General features: G+C 39.6%; 1 protein-coding gene across 1 annotated transcript in view; it reads left to right on the top strand.

Annotated features, from left to right (window-relative positions):
• Nucleotides 1-19,880, top strand: part of WWTR1 (WW domain containing transcription regulator 1) — a 51,207-nt gene that overhangs the window by 9,523 nt on the left and 21,804 nt on the right. Inside the window, exon 2 of the mRNA XM_051782226.1 lies at nt 17,017-17,153. Coding sequence (XP_051638186.1) covers nt 17,017-17,153 — 137 coding nt within the window. The remainder of the gene's footprint in view (nt 1-17,016; nt 17,154-19,880) is intronic.

Raw genomic sequence — 19,880 nt, 5'->3', positions numbered from 1 at the left:
CAGCAGTGTGTATTTTGAGAGCATCCAGCCTGTGCACCTTTGTGAGCAATGTGTTCTGTGCCCCTGTTCAGTGCTGCTGCCCTGGGGCTGGCACAGCTTCTGACCACAGCTGAGTACTTCTCAAAGCAAGGGAAAAGACCAAATGGGGAAATTTTAGTTGGGAGTTCTTTCTGGCCTATAGGAATGACATAATTAATGGATAAAATGTTCCAATTAATTTTAGTAGACTGAAAGAAACATGCATATTAATAATCCAGTTACCAAGCATGGCTTTTTTTTTTGCTATAGAAATCATTAATCCTAGAGACAGATTTTTTTTCAGATTTGCATACAGATCTGTTATTCTGACCTTCCTGGGTACTGGACTTACCTACAGACATTTTGCACCTGTAAGAAGCAGAATGACTGCATGCAGACAGGGAATTAAAAATCCCATACCAGAGGAACCACTGCAGTAGGATTATGGTTCTAAGTACATGCAATCCCAAGCAATAACTCGGTGATGAGGTGTTGGTGCTGTGCTGTATCACTGGTTCTAGTCTTGACCTTGCTGTGCATAACCTAGTCCTTCACACCAGTACCTTTGCTACTGGTCTTTTTGTCTGGGGCCAGTAGTCTTTGTTGTTGCAGTAAATACAAAAATTAGAAATTATTGAAGAATTATTCCCTTAGCACAAGCATTGTGAAAACTTAAAGATTAGTCCTTCATGTTTTAATACCCATGACAGTGGGATGCATCCTAAGGAAAAGTCAAGCTAAAAGACTTCTGTTATTCTCATGCTTTTACCCTCTGTCAGATAGGAGATGAACTTCCTCAAAGCTGTAATGAAATAACTCTATTGAAAATATGTGACGTTCAGTTTGGGCTTCTGCAGGTAAACTAATTACTGTGTGGAAAGATTATCTTGAGTGCATTTATAAAGCACCTGCAAAGTGCAAAACCATCAGGCAGGACTGACCCGTGTAGCTGAGGTCTCTGCTGGGCAGTGCTGGGAGCAGCTGCAGGTTCAGATCCCAGCCAGGAGTGGGGCCGCTGGGTCAGGCCTTGGCAGATTCACTGCACAACAACCTGCCTCACTGGTACCAGCTCAGCTCTCTCCATATCTTGATCCCAAGCTCCAAAATTGCTTTTAGGCTTTTGATTGCAGAAAGCAAATTTTCTCGTAATAAATAAATTTGTCCCTTTTGAAGTGGTGTTTTTTTCCCCTTGATGACTGTACTAGAAACAACAGAGAGGAAAAAAAGGCTGAATTAAAATTCTTCTTGGGTCCCTGTTGCAGCTTGCATTTTAGGTACTGGCAGACAAGAAATGTTTTCTAGTCGTTCAGTTTCCAGCATTTTTTACAAAAAAAGAAAAGTTGCAAGGGCTAGTTTTTGGTGTTTGGTGTTTTGTCTTAGGGGTTTTGAGACAAAGCAATGTCAGTCTTTAAAATTTAATTGATATGTGACTTTTTACATAAATCACAATCTGCTTTTTTTTTCTTTTTTTTTAAAGTTACCTGCTGAGAGATTGCAGTTTACAATTAACTTATTACTCTGAGACATTTGAATGAGTATTCATTTTATAGTGTAATTCTGGATGGGATATGCAACAGTCTTGACCTACCAGATCATCTCTGCTAGGCCTAAATAAATCCTGTAAAGTCTTCCCTTATATGGAATTCTCATTTTAAAAAATGTTTATTTCAATTTAAAATCCTGATAAGATCACCTTAGTTAAAGCATTTAAATACAAGTATTTCAAAATCCAGATAAAAATTCTACTGATTTGATTTAATTCTATGAAATTGGATTTTACAGAGCAAAGTTTTGCTTTCATGGATATTAAAGAAGAAATACATAATGCAAACCATACGTAGGTTTGTTAAGTTGTATGGTGATTTGGTTTGAAAGAAAGGTCATATACATGAAGTTTTCTTCCAAAAGAGGGCTTTTATGGAAAAAAATGCCTCTGTACTTCAATGCAGTCTGCATGCACAAAGGAGGAAGTTTTTCAGAATTGTATATAAAGAGTTTTGTGTTTAATTCATGTGTCTGGAATTTTAAAAAAGAGTTTTTATGAAGATCAATAGCAAACATTTTAAATAAGCATAAGAATTTGATGACAACACTATTTTTTAAATATATTTTGTAATGGATTGTTAGACCCATGCAAAAATATTTTGAGTGTCTTTTAGCATATTGGTTTCCAGTGGTTGCAACAGGACTGGGAGCAGCTGATCAGCATTGTGTTCCAGTCCTTCACTGCGTGATGATGGAGTAGAACATTTGGTCCCTATTTCCATACATTTTTCTTTTTTTTTTCTCTTGGTGAGCCAGGAATTTTTAATACTAACTGAGATCTGGAGCTGCTGAATCTGAGTCCCAGAGGTATTTAATTGGAAAGTTGAGCAGAATATTGTTTATCATTATAAGAGACTTGCAGGATCTTTATAGAACTGCAACTGAAATTGGTGGATACAAACCATTATTTTTTCTTTGTAGTTTTGAGAGTCACCTTTAACAGATCCATTCCTTTGTATCACATGTCATCTTGGTGAGATTGAAATATTAGCTTTTTTTGTTGACATGACATTTATAATTGGTGTAATGACTAGACTGTGCCTTAGTCTGTTATTAAGATAATTCTACTTTCACTTCATGCTTATTATTTAAAATAATCTAAAGCAAGATGATGATCACTTTAAACATAAGCGAGGCATACATACTTGTTCTTCAGTTCACACAGCTGGTTTGGCCTTCCATTTCTGTATGAGGTCAAACCTCAGATATTTGGGTTAATTATGCCATTAAAAGGGATACAAATTTAAATCCAGAATTGATAAATTACATTTCTCCTGCTGCTTTATTAGGTCCAGTTTTTAGTTTCCTGTGTAACCTTTATTTTTACCCCTTCATTTTGAGAGGAATTAGAGTAAGCACTGAAAGACAAGGCCTTCGGTGGAAATAACAGGTAAACAATGTCCTTGGTAGTGGAAGATACTGTGACATTGGAAATAAAACCAAAAACCAACCCGTGTAGGGTTGGTTGAACCCAGTAGCTGCGTAAGACGAGAGCAGATTTGAAGGGCAGTGATTTGGTGGCTCAGCTGGCAGTGGCCTGGGGCTGCCCTTGGGTTCTCGCACTCTGGCTCTCCTGGGCTGTTGCTCAGCTCTCTCCCTGGAGGAGCAGGGAGCTGCTCCCTGTCCCCGCTGCTCTTGCACTCTGGAGGGAAGGGGCTGCAGAGTGTCCTGCTGCCCTGGCTCTGGTGTGGGCCCTGGCACGGGGGCTGGTTGCTGAGGCAGGGAAAGCAGCTCTGCCTGGTTCTCTGTCCTGGCTCCACTGTGTGCCAGAACAAAGACAGCTGTGCAGAGCCGTGTCAGGACAGCAGTGCAGGGCTCTGACTGCAGCCGGGTTGGAGCTGTGGCTTTAGGGGCACAAATCTGCTGTGTAGCTCGAGTCCCAGTTCAGTTGTTTGCCCGAGGAAAAAGGCTCTGTGATTTTGTTTTGGCTGATGAAAGCTGAACTGAAAATGAAGATACAGGATTATTGCTCTCACCATTCAGTGAGGTAATAATATGATTACTTTCATTATTGTAAATTATGAAAGTGTCAGCATAGGGTTAAATTTTACCAGATAAATTTTTAAATAAGATTGCTTTGTTCCTCTCCTCTGAACTTACTATGCCAATAAAACATCGCAGATTTTCATTAAGATGAGAGAACTCCTTGCAGGCTATATCTTAATTTGCATTCTCACAGAGTTTCTTTTGCCTCCTAGTAGTTTAGTTTTGGTCAGAGGTTTCCCTTACTGTTTCTTTGAACTTGGATATTACGAAGTCTTTGCCCTTTTTTTAAAGACTGTAAAGGATTTTAAGGCTTTGAATAATAAAATACAGTCCATCAAATTATTTACAGTGTGAAATTGTAAAGGAGGGCAGCAAAGGTGGTGAAAAGAGTGGAGGACATGACTTGTGGAGAGCAGCTGAGGTGCTGGGTTCGGAGGAGGCTGAGGGGTGACCTGTGCTGTCTGTGGCTTCCTCATGGGGGGAGCAGAGGGAGGTGACAGGCTCTTCTCCCCAGGGGTATCCCACTGGGAAAGGACAAAGGGATGGCTGGAAGCTGTGTCAGGGAAGCTCAGACTGGATACAAGGAAAAAGCTCTTCCCTGGGAGGATGGTCAGCACTGGAACAAGCTCTCCAGGGAAGTCGTGATGGCCCCGAGCCCACTGTTGGTCAAGAAGTGTTTGAGTGACTCTCAGATAGCTGGTTTAACTTTTCAGTTGTCCTGTGTGGAGTCAGGAGTTGGATTGGATCATCCTTGTGGGTCCCTTCCAGCTCAGGATATCCTATGTTTCTATGAAATAATTCTGCATTTCTATGAAATAATTCTAGCTGAAATATAGGGAGACTTTTCCAGGTAAGAAGCTGGTTTGAAATATTTCATTCCTACTAGATTTTAATAATCAGATTTTAGTTACCAGATTTTAAGTGGCTTATTAGGAAATTTTACAACACTCTATGGCACTGCCTTTTTAGTTTTTTTTTTCAGTCAATGACAGCATTTTTTGTAGCTATGATACAGCATTAAAAAAAAAAGCCACACTTTTTCTGAGGGTAGCAAGCCTCTTTCTCCACCACACCACCCTCTTCCCCTCAAAATTGTATTTGTTAGCCAAGTTAAATGCATAGGCTAAACATTACCTGATCAGTCACTCTCTTGCATTACTAAATAATAGGCTTAGGGACTGATTTACTAATAATGTCATTAATTTGTGCTGCTTCCATATCACAGCATTATTCCTTTTGAATACAGCCCAGCGTGTTCCTGTGACATGAGCCCATCTTCTCATGCTCATGCCAGTAATCCTCAAACACGTGTTCCTTGCACCCCATTGGAAATCAGTGAGATGCACCTACATTGCTAAACATCTGATATTTTTACAATTATTCTCAGCTTAAGTGGAACCTTACTTGTCCACATTTGTACTTAAAATTTAAAAAGATTTCTTTTCAAATAGACTGTGTTTGATTGGAATATTACTACAGTGTCAGAATTGACAGAAATTCCTTATGTTCAGCTAAATCTTATTTGAAATTCTGGTCTTGTTTTAAAATTCTCAGGCACAGAGAGCACCAGCGCAGGACTGTCACCCTTCCTCAGCTGAGGTCAACTGTCAGCTAGGAGACATTGTTTCTTTATTTTGGAAAGGTTTTGTTTGAGAAAAGACTTGGTCTTTTAACCAGATCCTGCTTTTCATCTGTTTTTCATGGCACACGATCACATTTCCCAACCATTTACAAACAGGGACTGTCTGGCAGGATTTCCTGGATACACAGTAGTTTGAGATTGTAAAAGGTCAGCCTTCTGAACTGTGGTGATTACTGTGGTTATTTGTCCTGCCTTTTCTTCCATGGGAACTAGTCAGCTTGTATGGAAGGTAGAAACAGGGTCCAAGAAAAATTCATCTGCTAATCACCTCCACCACGAATCATTAAGAAAAAAAGTAGCCCAAGTAGGACACCTCCTGACCTTTGTATACTAAAACTCTCTGAAGAGCTGGAACCAATATATTGGGAGTCAGAGTTTTGTGAGAAACTTCTGAAAAGGTTATTTATAACCTGCTCCTGTTTTTGTCTAGTAGAGTGAGGTACTGAGGCCCTCACAGCACATAACCCGTGAGCTGAAGCTCTGTGAGCAGAGGGCAGTGGATAACCAGTGCCGACTGTGAAAAGAACCATTTCTTTATTAGACCTTTTTTTTAATATTCTAAGCCGACCTTCAAAATTAAAAGTAAGGGGGTAATAAAAACAGGTAAACCCAAAACAGATACTATTAGAAATTTGACCAATTCTAATTTGTTTCCTGTGAGTCAATTCACTGGAAGAAGTGATGGGATTTTTCTCATGTCCATATGCCGTGTAAGAGATTGAACCCTTGGAAATTTTTCTGTGTCATGAGGGAACCCCCTAAATGGGTAGTAGGGAATACTAGAGAAGATGCTGATGTTGATGAAAGACAGGGTTTTGGCATTATTTGCATAGAATCCATCAGACATTTCTTCAGGTCCTGAAAGTGAGGGTGTTGGAATATCTGAAGTTCTTATAGATTTCTTAATCTTACAGGGAAGAGGAAGGAGCCATGCTCCACTTCCCTTAGCTCCAGCAGTTGAGTTTGGTTGATTGCTTTTCTTTTCCTCGCCTTATGAGGAGTTCAGAAGAGGGCAAGATTCTGTTTTACCTTCTGTCTGTTAAAAAATGTTTCTCCTGAATTGTCTTTTGTCCGTACTGTATTCTCAGTAGTGATAAAATGTTCCGAATGGAGGAAGTAAGATAAGTCCTGATGCATTCAAGGTCATGGTTGTCTCAGTATTCATTTAAATGAAGCAGATTTTCTCCCACAGAATTCATTTTACAGAGGAAATGTCAAAGGCATCCCAATAGCTGCTTTCTCTGCCCATGGTGTCTGGAGTCTTTTTGCTGCTGTGTGAATGAGATCTAAAAGTTTTGGGGTTGCAGGATTGGGAGGGGAATGACAAGCTGCTTGACTGACTGTTTTTTAAATAGGTATGGATTCTCCCCCACTCTGGTGTGATTGTCTGCAAGAACATCACCCGTTGTAGTTTCCACTGGCTCACAGGTGGGTCAGTGCAGACCCTGTCTGGGAGAGTTCTCAGACCTTGCAGAAGTGCTTGGGCAGTACAACTCCATCAAGTAACCACGTGGCCATGTCCTTATGCACATAACACACATGATAAAAGAGATTTATAGTGTTTATTTAACTTTAGACACATAGGTTTTGAAACAGTGGGTCTTATGATTCTGTGATTATTCTACATCATATAACACTGAAAGGAGAGCAGACACCAAAAACCAGAATTTGTGGTTAGATAAAAATAAAAGTGGGATGCATTGAAGCATGGGAAAGTGAATAAAACTTCAGCATTTACAGGTATCAGTCACAAAGTTGTTCCTGACAGTTTTTCAATAACAAAAAAATTATTTTCTAAAATACTGAGAGATTTGAGTGCCTTGATATTTGAAATAATTCTAGCTACCTCGTAGCCACTATTATGGTAGAAAAATTTATGGTAGATTCAAACTAATTTTATTAATCTAAATAGTTATGCTTTTGATATATTGAATGAAATATGTTACCTAAACATTATTTTTAGTTGCTTATATTGTAACTAAATCATAGAAGAAAATCCTTTTGCATTTGCTCCTTGGCAAGCTAAAGTCTTATTGACATGATATAGATCTCGGTCTGAAGACTTAGAGATTTGGGGCTTGGAGCAAAAACAACCCCAAAAATATGTTTTAGTATCTAGTTTGGCTCTGCATGTCTGTTGTGCTGTAGCCATTGGCATTCCTATTAAAATGCAAAGATTGCTGCCCGTGAAGTTCAGAGGGCAGAAGTTATTCTGACCTTTTTGGAGCTTAATAAATGTACTGACCTGAAAGCTGAGGTTGTGAGAATGATCTCACACTGAGAGCTGCAGTACCAGGAACTGCTTTGCAAAAACATGTGTATTTTGAGCCAGAGTGCTCAGTTTCCAGTGAAGGAGAATTGTTTGGGAAAAGCCAGTCGGTGTTACTGTTTGGAAACCCTGACCAAGCAGAACTGGAAAAAGAGAGCTTGTCATAGGAAAAAGTTAGAACAACTGCTGTGCATTTGTGGAAAGAAATTCTAGAGACTGTGGTGACACCATTTTGTTGTCTTTTGAAGAAATACTGGTCCCTGTATGATTTCAAAACCAGAAGGGAGGCAGGATTGCAGATGTGCCTACCAAGGGAATAGAAAATTATTTATTTCTGCAACAAAAACCTTTTACAAAAGTGTACTTGAATATATTACAAGGAGCTGAAGCTCTTGACAAGTTATTCTTCGAATTACAGAGAGAAAACAGTGTGTAAGTGTTAGTTAAATAGCGCATAAAAAGTTTTGTTGGTATTACGATAATTACTCCAACCCTATTAATTCTCTGCTCAAAAGGGCACCGGTACTAGAATTTTTGTCTGTTTGTTTGTTTGGTTTTTTGTTAATGCACATGCAAAACGCACAATGTCCTGGAAACATTAATGGTGATTCTCTGACAGAGTTAGAAAGCAAAGCATGACATAAAAATCTAGACTAAAGAGGAGAATTCTGGAAACAAATTCTACAGAATCATACATTTCTCTGCCTCCAGACCATGCAGTAGAATACAACTTTACAAGATAATTTTCCTATAACTTCATAGGGGTTTTGTGTCCTGTTTTCATCTGGTTGTTTTTCTGTCCTACCATCCACTCTTACCTGGGGAAGATTTTCATTGTGTCCCTGTCAGGGGATTCTGTGTAGTTGAAGGGGGGTTCTTGTTTGCCTATTTGTTAGTTTTTACTGGAATGCAGAATGTATTAAAGTAATAACAGGTTGTCTAGAAATGCCATCATGATTGTCAAAGAGTATTTTTTAGGTTGGGCCACTTCTCCCATTCTTGTTACAAGACAGCAGCATTTTATATTTTATGTATGTAAACCCTGACTATTCATAAATATGGTCCCTTTTGACTTGGCTTTTATATTGGTAAACAGAGGCATTCACAACAAAACCTGATGATAGCCTTCTAGCTCAAGTAGAGGACAGTTAATTTTCTTTCATTCTGTAACCTATTTAACAATTTTGGAAACCGCACAAATCTGAAAATGTCATGTATCTCTCACAAAGGAATACTTTGTCTTCAGGGTATTATATTTCCCCCAAAATAAAATAAACGTGGTTTTTATAGAATCATTAATCTGTCTCTTTAAATATAAGTGCTACAGGCACTCATCGAGTAAACAAATGCATTATCGTCATTATATAGTGTATACATTAAAAAATCCCTTAAGAATGTTCTATATAATAACTTCATTCAGTACCTTTTTTTCTGTCTCCCAAGATTTGGGATTTCATCCAAATTCTAAAGGTTAAGTTCTCAATAGAATTCAAAGGGTGTTTTGTTTTAATTTGTGTAACTAGTTTAATGTGTTTTAAGGCCTCTGTGTACACCAACAATGGAATCAGTCAGTTACAGGGGAGCTAGCAGGACATTCCCAAAGTTCTCTTCTCAGTAGCAAATTACGCTGAAACTAATTCAGGGAAAGAGCAACTCTTTTCACCGAAGAAGTTACTTACCATAGGATAATAAATATGCAAATACAGATGTAATGTTCCAGCTTGAAGATTGGAGATGATGATGAACATGCATTAGAGAACAAAGTCCGTGGTTCAGTCAGTTTAATAATTACATTATGGCTCCTTGTTAAAGCTTCATGAAATTTTCATGAAACATTATTGGTGTCTGAAAAAGCAAGTGCCATGAATTTGAGTAGCTAAACCTTCAGGTCAGTATATTGCAGAGCTTCACCGGAGCTCCCACAGCAATGAGTGGTTGAACTGTTAAATGTTTTTAATTTCCGCACTCTAAAGGAGAAGTGATTGAGAGATACTGGATTTTATGTTTGTGTGTTTTTAGTGATGTCAGGAATGATAAGTTCTTATTCTTTCCAACTGTTGAATAGCAACTGTTGAATGGAATCAGTAGCATGCAGCATGCAGCTTTAAGCTCTTCTGCCTAATCGGTATTTTCCTTTCACGTGTATATACTGTGTGCATGATTTTTGCAAAATATTATTGACATGATGGCTTTGAATAGGGCAAAATTTTTTGCCTTCCTGATTAGCAGTGAGTAATGTCAGCATATAATTAAATTGCTGAGGCTGGGAAATAATGCTGAACAGCTGTTGTGGCTGTGCCACCAGTTGTTTCGAGGTGTCGGGGCATGGGCGTAGGGGCGGGGGAGTGGGATGAGCACCCTGAGTGCTTTTGCAACAGCTGTGGACACGGACTGGCTCCACCAGGTCACTCCAAAGTGCCAGTGAGTGTTTTGGAAGTGCCCAAAGTATGGGCAAAGTTCTTCCTTTTCAGAGAGGGAAGTTTTTTATACTGAAACCTCAATAAAGCATTTGTCTTTTGATGTCTGATTTTGGTGTAAAAAATACCACTGTAGATTTTTGTTAATCTCTCCCATTCTTCCCTCCTCCGTCAGAAATCACAAGACAGGGCAGACTGTGGAATAGGCTGACACTATCCCAGCTGTCTCACAGTTGACTCGTCCTGACTGCAGGGCATGCTGAGAGCAGTGGCCTGGCCCTGTCCTTCTTTCCAAATATTTTTCTCCGATTTGTTTTGACTCACATGGGGCTGCAGGGTCAGGCAGATCAATCTGTTGGTGTAGCTGAAACAGTCAGCCGGGTTTGTTTCTGCAGGTTCAACACTTTAACCAAGGTGCTCACCCAGGTCACTGTGGCACTGCAGGCCCTGGAGGAGCAGCTGTGCCCTCAGGCCAAGGGAGCCCAGTGTAGGCTGCCTGCTTTGGGCTCTAATGTAATCCACTGAGATTCAGTTGGGACCTGAAACTGCCTCAGGAATCATTTGTGATTTAGAACCGCAGAAAAATAGAACAGACTTTAAACCAAATTTTATTTCCAACAGCCCAAGTGTCCCATGGTCTGCCTCGGACATTTGGAAACATCAAGAAGCTTCAATATGTCAAGGCACCGTGCAAAATAGCAGGAAATATACTGTATCTATCTGATTTTCCCACCCCGCAGTGTTGTCCCACGGAAGGAGCATCTTGCCCATTTGCCAAGTTGACCCATGTTCTGTACCATATTCCCACAGCGTGGCCCTGGGCACAGGCCGGTGCCAGACACTCTGTGTCTGTCCTTAGCTAACCAGATGGACACCAGTAGTCTAAATTATCCTGTCTGGTTCTTGTGTAGCACCATCACCAGGTTTTCTTTAGAAGAATTCATAATTTCTCATATGTCTTTTTAGAGGAGATGGGACCCTTCTAAAAATAAATGTACATTCCACTTGTGTGTATGAGAAAGAAGGTAATAGCAGTCTTCTCTGCATACCTGGAAGAGAACTAGCCCTATCAGCTTTTTTTTAAATGATGTTGGAAAGTGTCAGGCTAATGGAGAAATACATGTTTTGCAGATAGTAATAATTTTTAATGTGGTTGTTACAGGTGATAAAGCTACAAGGGAATGAAGTGGGATGTGGTGAATGTTGTCTCTTGGGTATGCTATTTTTACTCATTATTTGCTAAAAATAGTTTTTTGAATTATTGTATCTTCACAAAATAGCCTAAAGAAAGGCTCTAGTCCTTCATCTTCTGTTGATCTGTTTTAGTGCTCACTGAAAGAAAAAGGCTTTTTATCTCTATTTAACTGCATGAAAGGGTGTATGTGTTTAAAAGTAAGAACCCCTCCAACCTACACTAACCCCCCAATGACTTCCTGTGATTTATAATATGCCAGGCACTCATAGTGGTGGCTGAAGTCATTGTAAGCTGTGTTTTGAGCACAAAAGCGATACCTATTTTGTAGGGTCAGGGCCTAGATGTTTCAAAGTGCTCCCTGAAAACACTGGACACTGCTAAATATGTTGTACCTCTGATTTGTAGAATGGAGACAGCCTTACAAAATCAAATGGAGATCTCTGAAGTTGCAGTGTGATGATATACTCATTATCTTTTAAAGATTATTACACCTGTCACTAGAATAGAGTTTCAAAATTTTGCAGCAGGTACAGGATGAAGCTGTGTGTTAGTTAAAGAAAATAATTCACAGCACCTCAGAAATGGAGCCTTTGAATAGTGAAATGCATTTAGTGAGTAAAGCAGGCACACTCTGGAAAAAGTGTGTAATTAGATGATTAACGGTGGTATCACAATGCACAACCATGAGAGGACCAAGAGAGGCTAGCACTGAGTTAGCTGTGTTCATTGTATTAAACTTTTCACATTCCTTTTTTTTGTGTGTAGTGTAAACATAAGCTGAAAGAAAAGACTGAGACAACTGCCAGCCTAATGACATTGATGCTTTGTCTGCACAGTCTGGCATGTAAACTGTCAGTGCCAATCAAGGGTTTTCTCCAAACATGTTCTGTGTGGGCTCATGCCAGAGTGAAGCTCATTGTCTTTAACAGGATGTGATTCAGATCATAATTTAACTCAGTCGCATTTCCACTTAAATTTGCATTTAATGGTGCTGTAAACAAGTGACAAGCCATAAAAATTGGGCTGCCCTAGTGAAATCATTGCATGATTTTCAAGCTTTACACCTGTAGAAGTGACTGTCCCTTATGTGTTTGAAGGAAGCTCTCACATCATGAGAACTGTCGCAGTCTACTTTACTGAGTTACAGTTATCAAATGCACAGGTGAGTGCGTGATGTTAAGACATAGTGCTGTATTTTCTGTAAAGTCTTTTTATGCTGTGATGAGAGCAGAACTTGGCTCTTGAAATTTTCCAGTTCATGGTGAGAGAAGGGGAGAAGCAGCATGGCAAAGCAAGAGATCCAACTGCTTGCTACAGACAGGCAGTTGTTGAAACATGTCCTGCCCTTCTTTTGTGCATATAAGAGCCATGGGGAAGACAGAATATTCACAAAGAAATATTTTGCTAATAATTAAGAAGAGTGCTTAGTGAAGGATTCTTAAAAAGAAGCATTCACAGATTCCTTTTCCATATCCAAGGGTTATTGAACATAGCATATGTACAGGTTTTTTTATTAGAGGCAATCTAAAATGTTTCTCACCTACTGTTTTTAGTGAACAATAAGTTCCTTCTCCATTTAGGATTAGAAGGATGACAGTGACTGAAGTGCATCCCCAGGTCTGCAGAGCCAGCAGGTGCTGGTACAAGCTGACCCTGGTGGGACAGGGGCAGGGCTGAGGGTGACAGGCTGGGCACCGCCTGGCGAGGAAGAATTTTGCTACGTGTTGTGGTGCCCCCAGCCAGACCTCCCACCGGTTCCAACAGCTGCCAGAAGCTGCTGTGAAGTACCACCTAATTATAGAATTTCCTTGATTCTCTTCGTCTCCTTCAGAGATTCCTGGTCCCACCCTTGGCCAAACTCACCACTTAAGGCAAGGCACTCACGGAGGCATAAGAGTGGCACCGCTGCTGCTGCCATCCCTGGGGAGCTGGTGGTGTTTCTGTAGTGAGCAGTGGGTCTGGAGGTCTCTAAACACACCAATAAATGTAACTACTCTTGGTAAGCATTTAAAAATACTAATTTGTGAGTTATTTTTTTGCCCAAAACAGTATTTTTATTTTTCGATACACAGTGGGTGTCATCTTTCTACTCCTGAAGTTTCCTAGGAGCAGACACTAGGCCTGGAAATAATTTTGAAGTGTGTGAGGGAAGTAAGATCAAAGGTTTTCTTAAGAGAAAAAGGTTATTTTTATATGCACAGTAATTTTTTTCATCTTAATTGTTACACAGAACTAAGTACTTGCACACTTTTTTCCCCCATTTACCTTAAAGTAAAATCATGCTTCTGAAAGCCACTTCACGAGTTTTTTTTTCCTTAGGTGAACTGAAATCTTGTGACTTACTAGTTTTTCGAAATGAGACTGTACTAAGTAGATTTCATTTCTAGTAATGGTTTTTGAATTCCCTGTTTACTGACAAAGAATATTTGTTCTGTGGTCTTTCCTTTTGAGCTTATTCACTTCTGCGATGTCAAAGATCCCAGATAGTGAAGGACCTTGACAGCCCTTTCCTGGATTTTCTTTTTTAGCCCAGTTTGATAGTGCATTGTCATATATACACACATATTCCATTAATTTCCGTGAGAAGTGGACACCTGGACATAGGGTAATTGTTTCTAAAACTAAAAATCATTTCTATTCATATATTAAGTTTTGCTCGCCTATGACTGCAAGACATAAAGGTCACTTAAAAAAGAATAATAGAACCAAGGTTTTTAGGAAGTAGATGATACCAGACTTTTACAGGTGCCCAAGATTCTGTGAGCTTATACAGTTTCCTTTTGCTGCTGGATCCTGCATGGTGGTGGTTACTGGAATAGTGTGGGGCTTGGCTCTGGCTGTCGTTTTCCCAGAAATTTCACTGCAGTACCACGAGCAAGCTCAGACAATAGACTGGGATGTTTTGGCCCCGAGGTAATTTTGTTGAATTTAAAAAACTTGCCATCTGTATAAAGGCCTATCTGCCACATGACAGTGCCAGAGCACTGTGAGTGGGCTCTGACTTCAGATACACTTCCTTTTTGTCCTGTTTTTGTTTACGGGGAGCAGAGGGACAGAGAGAAGGTTGAGCAATGCTTTGGCTCTGTTCCAGGAGCGGTAAACAGATTTCCCAATGTTTGGCAATGTCAGGGTAGCTGGAAGGGGGTGGCTGGAGCTGCTCCAGGGCAGTGGGATCATGGTCCCCTTGGGGCGGCTCCTGAGTCAGAGCGTGAGGGCTCTGGGTGCTGCTCAGTCACCAGGCCCCACTCAGCAACAGCAGCTTCACTGTGATGTGGCTCAGTCCCAAAATCCACACTCAGTCCCTGTGTCCAAGCCCTAATAAAGGACCCCAAGAAGCTCAACAGTGTTAGGCAGACTCTTCATTTGTGTTATTTCAAGTGAGAGTGCACTTACAGAATAATCTGTTCATTCTTCTCAGTTCTCCTTAAACCGTTTTTAGATGAGTAGCTCTGAATTTCCTAGTACTAGGAAAAAACCAGTCTGAAAATAGAAGCCACTGAAATACATTTCGTGTCCTTCATGCTGCTGCTTTCTAATTTAAACTCACTGAGCTGTCTTGGCACAGCTGCAGTGGAAGTGGGGGATTAGAGCCTCGCAGTTAAAAAATGCAGGACATGGCAGCAGCACAAATTCTGGAGAACATTGACGCTTCAAAGCAGGAGGCAGACACCCAAACAGGAGGCATTTAACAAAAGCCTAAGGTACAACAGATGGAACAGAATCACAAAGTCCTAGTAAAATACTCAGCTGTTTAGATCCAAGCTTTGCTTTAATTTTTCTCTGATGAGGGACCACCATTGGGATGCAATTTGCCACTGGAGCATCACAGATTATGGGTGGGAATGCCGTGATTTGGGCAGTTGGGGCCGTGGTTATGATAGCACGTTCTGCATCAGAGTTGACAGATTCTTGTGTATCTCCTTTGGGTTGTAAATATTTAACTTTCCCAGATTTCAGTGAGAACATGGAAACTTCTTTTTTGCCTATGGAGACCCCCATCATCTCATCTGTGATGCAGAAATAGAAGCTAAGATTAACTCTGCTTTCCTGTCCTGCTTATTTATGAATGAAGACCTTGTTGAGAAATGGCCTACTCTGACACTAGGATATATAATAAGAAGTGCAAAAATTGCTCATAAAAAACTTGAAAGTGAGAATTTGAATATGGAGTTTGGGGCTGCTTTTTCATATGTTTGACTATGCCTCAAAAAGAATCTTATAAAAGCAAGTAATAAAAGTTCCTTGCATATTTACATAATTCTCTCTGTTTAAATATTATAGATGAGGTAAGATAGCGTTAAAGTTTGGGGCTCTTTGGCTTCATGCACAATATACAATAATTCTTGTACTTGAAATGTAAGTAAAAAGAAGAAAAGCTGGAATATAATAAAGGTTTACAATGAGGGGAGAATAAAGTGTTTTAATGCTAGGGAGAAGCAATGATGAGTGGTTTCATTGTGAATGATAACAAATACTTCAGAAGCTGTGAACAAAGGAAGTGACTCAGCAGCTTAGAAACTTAGAAGCATTGACTTGAAAGTGGGATCTTCAGTTAGGGTTTGGGAACTGTATATTAAATGTAAAATATTAGAAAAAGAAAATGACTACAGACTAAATAAAGACAGTGACACTTTTTTCTATTTACATTCCTTTTTTTTTCTCTGCTTGTAATTCACATTATTTTTAGTAATACCTGAGATATACATTACAATATACATGGAAACTTACTTGTGAAATAGTTCTGGTTATCAGCTGGGTGTGAAGTGGTGACAGCAGTGGTAGCTATGCCACCAGTGTCAGCAAAAGCAATTACAAGCTCAAGACTGAGCACAGTAAAGATGATGTTACACTCTGCTTTCATGAAAGTTGGATTGAAATGATTTTCCAGACACAGAATATTTAAATTTTTATTCTTCTTCACATGTTCTTCTTAAAGACACTTTTAACAAAAAACTAACAGAGGAGAACCCATCCAAGTACAGACAGTAACCCATGGCCTGGTTAGTTGGTTGGGCTTGGAGCCAGGCAGTCCCTTAATAGATACCAGACTATTGATTTCTTTAACACAGTTCCTTTTCTTGTTTCTTGTTTCAAGTGGAATTACACACTGATCCTTAAAATCCTTGTCCCGATAAGTTTCTTTCAAAACAAATGCATTTCAGTGTTAACTCTCAGTTGCAACAAAACCACAGTTCCTTCCCCACTGAATTCTGTGGTCAAAAATATTTTACAGTGATCATTGTTATAGTCATCTTCCTGTAAAATCTATGTGGATTTATGCACAAATCCATTGCTTTCAGGGTAATACACATACATGAGGGTCTGCTTACTGGAGGGGCAGGTACATTGCTGGCTACATTGCAATAAAATCCGTTAGTGCCTTTATAGAGAAATTGGGGATTACACATGAGTCAGGTGGCTGTCATCTGCCAGGTTTGATAGTGGGAACATATTCTGTATTCTTGGAGACATACAGACAGACTAGTTTTCATGGTGTAGGAAGGAACAAAGCAGTTGGATTTGGCAAGACAAACACTTGCCTTTACAAAACGCAGAGCAAGACAACTATGTATTGCTGAGTGAGGAATGGCCAGATATTGAGTATGTAGAAGAAGACTGGTAGGACAAGAGTAAAAAACTTTTGGACAATTGAATAATCTGGAAGATGAGTGTATTACAGATTTTCAGTATCACAATAGAATTCACCAGTTATTCAAGGAAAAGTAATTATTCAACAGTAGGGCAAAAGGAGTTAAAACAGCAGGGGCAGAAGATCAGAAGCAAAAAATAAATGACCAGATAATAGATAATTTCAAGTGGGTTACAGTGAGATGAGAAAGGCAGACAGATGTGGGATAAGAAAAGCAAAAAAATGACATTATGCCTAACTTTGTATATAATATATTGAGTTAATTTTGTTAAGCTTGTGTTTTTTCTTTCTCAGTCACATAGAAAAAATTACAACATGGCAAGATCCTCGAAAGCCTGTGAACCAGCCGCTGAATCACGTTAGCCATCATCCTGCAGCCACGGCCACACGAGTGCCACAGAGGCCCATGGCAATGTCTCAGCCAAATCTCAGTGAGTACTGGATGACATCTCTCTGAAAACACAAAAGAGATAGGAGAGACACCTTCTCCTGATTTGCTTATCAAAGTAATTTTTGGTTCAAGAAGGTAGCTCTGATTTTGCTGTCAGACCTAACAGTGTGTTTTCCCCTTCATTTACTTAATTTTCCCTCTGTAGAGTTGGCAGCAAGTGAATTTGTACTGTTTGAGGTGAAGTTCTAAATCTCATGCATTTTAGTTTAGAGCCTCTGTGACAAATTTTTGATATAGTATTAAACATAGAAAACATAAAAAAATAAGCTCTTTCTGTGCTTTTCCATTCTGAGGTGGTATAGAGCCCTCACAAGCCCTGTGTCACGTCCAGGCTGTTGGATGACCTGTTCACAGCTAGTTCTGTGTTTCTTCAGGTCAGAGGATGTAGATGGTTTGCTTGGTAGTTTTTTGATGGTTGTAGGGTTTTTGCATAATGAGGTTCTGCATTGGAAGCAACTTGCAAAAAGTCTGTTTTTCAGTATGAATTACCTACAAACTTTTTATAAGTGGTCTGATTCCCTTGATATTCCTGTTTAGCACTTAAAGTGTAAATTTAATCAACTTACATTAGTCTGCCATTGCCAGATGTGAACCTTAGTGAAAATAAAGCCATTAAACCTGAAAATTTTAAAGAAAGTATATAAGTGGAAAAAACCAATACTCCCTAATATTTCACTTCTTTAGCTTTAACTTTTCTACTGCTCAAGAAAATGAGAACAGATGGATGAGCTTGCAGGCTCAAGATCACAAAACTGTGTCAAATAGGTAGTCTTAAAAACACAGCAGATTCTTGTTCTGGTTAATTTTTGGTAAGTCGATCTCATGATTTCTTGATTATTCACTTGCAGTGTGGTTAATCAGGGCATGTCTCTTCACATGCCAGGAAAATGGTGAATGTTTGTCTGCTAATGGTCACCAATAGAAGTAGTGCAATATACATATTTACTTTTGTCTTATATTTATAAGAAACACCTAGGCTGACTTCTGAGGTAATTAACTTCAGTTCTTTCTTCTGCCTTTCTCTCAACCCCTGCCCTGCTGGAATATATGCAGTAAGAGTGTTGGTTATGTTCTGTGAGTTAGTGGGCAGTAGCAAATCATAAAGTGAGGGTGGATATCTGCAGAAGAAACCTGTGTAAAATCTGACAGGTTAGGGTGTCTGCAGAGTGTCACAGCACACGGTGAAACAATTGCTCTGCTGTGGCTTCCAACCAGCTGTGTGTGGGTCACTGTTTATAGCAGTGCTGGAGTGGCCCAGAGGTAAGAATAGGACAGTGGGCTTTTTGTTCACACCAACTCCTCTGCTTATGTTGACATCTGTTACATTGTCCCTAGGTAAAAAACAAAGGAGATGCCCTAAATCAGGACAGTGTACAGCACGCTTTTCCCCTCAGTTGCTTAGTGGAAGTGAATCAAAACCAAATCCTGTATAAAATACATGTATACTGAATTTTAGAGGAAGGTCTTACTTGAGATACAAAGAGTTAGAAATAAAAGTGTACACCTAATGAAGAGACTATTCTTGAAGGGACTTCAGGTGCCCAAAAAGGGCATTTTCACAGACTTCAAAATCTGTCACATCAAATGCAGACTCTATTTCATTCAGCATCCTTCACATACATATATGATGAAGTTCCACTTTTTGGTAGGTATTTATGGAGTCCTTGGCATAGTGGTTCAGATCTGTCATTAAATTTCCCGCTAGAAATAGTATGTAGAAATTTACAGAGTCTCCATATTTGTTTAATCAAGAAAACATTTTGTCAATATGTCTTGGTGAACTTTTTCTCATTCCGGTGGCTTTCAAAGGCATGCTGTGATGCTTTGGGAGCAAGCAAATCTGTTTGCACAGCTGAGTAGCACTTCCAGCATCATATTATTTCAGCATCACAGTCCCTGATTTTCCAGTCCACCTGTTTGAACACACTGTGACAATATTTTATGAAAAATATATCTTAAAAGTTTTAATCTAGAAAGTGTGTGTGTATATGCATATATATACACACAGAAATGACACAGAAAGATTGCAATAATCTGAACAGAACACAGCAGCCTCTGAATACTTCATATGGCAGTTTAAAATACATGTGACTGCAGTTTCCAGCACTAAAGTAGAATGTGTCTATTTTTAATTTGCCATAGCCAAAAGGAAGGGCCCTTCTGCTGCTCTGTGGTGCCAGCAGTGTTACTGCTAAACCTGCCTTCCTGGGTCTGCTCTGGGCTGCAGGGAGCAGTGCTGGCCTGGCAGTCAGACCCCTGAGCCAGAAGTCAATGTGCCAACATCCCACAGACATCAGAGGAGAAGGGGGAACTGGATACCCAGCGAAGCCACTCTTCCGGCCCTCATTTTGTGACTTTTTAGCAAATGAAGTCTGTGCACCTGTCTTTCGCCTTAGCGGGTTTTTTTGTACTGTAGGAATTAAAAGAAGTTTTTCTTTTGAAGATGTGCCACTTAAAAAAAAAGGATCTAAGTGTTTCAGGTCTGCACACTGGTCTGCACTTCCGATTACTAACACATGTGTTTTCCTTGCTTTATTTCTTATGAAGAGGAGGAGGATGTGGTCTGTTCTGTACAACTTATTGCTTCGGTTTATAAACTGCTTTCAGCAATATTTGCTGGGTATTGTACAAAGGCACAAACATTTCATCAAAGCACAGAGTGTGACTTAGTGATACCAAATCATAGTATGCTTGTGCTGGAGGCATA

Source organism: Manacus candei, unplaced genomic scaffold (assembly GCF_025592945.1).
Source record: "Manacus candei isolate 608988 ecotype Guabito, Panama unplaced genomic scaffold, ASM2559294v1 h1tg000015l, whole genome shotgun sequence".
NCBI lineage: Eukaryota > Metazoa > Chordata > Aves > Passeriformes > Pipridae > Manacus > Manacus candei.
This window is presented reverse-complemented; position numbering and strand designations above follow the sequence as displayed.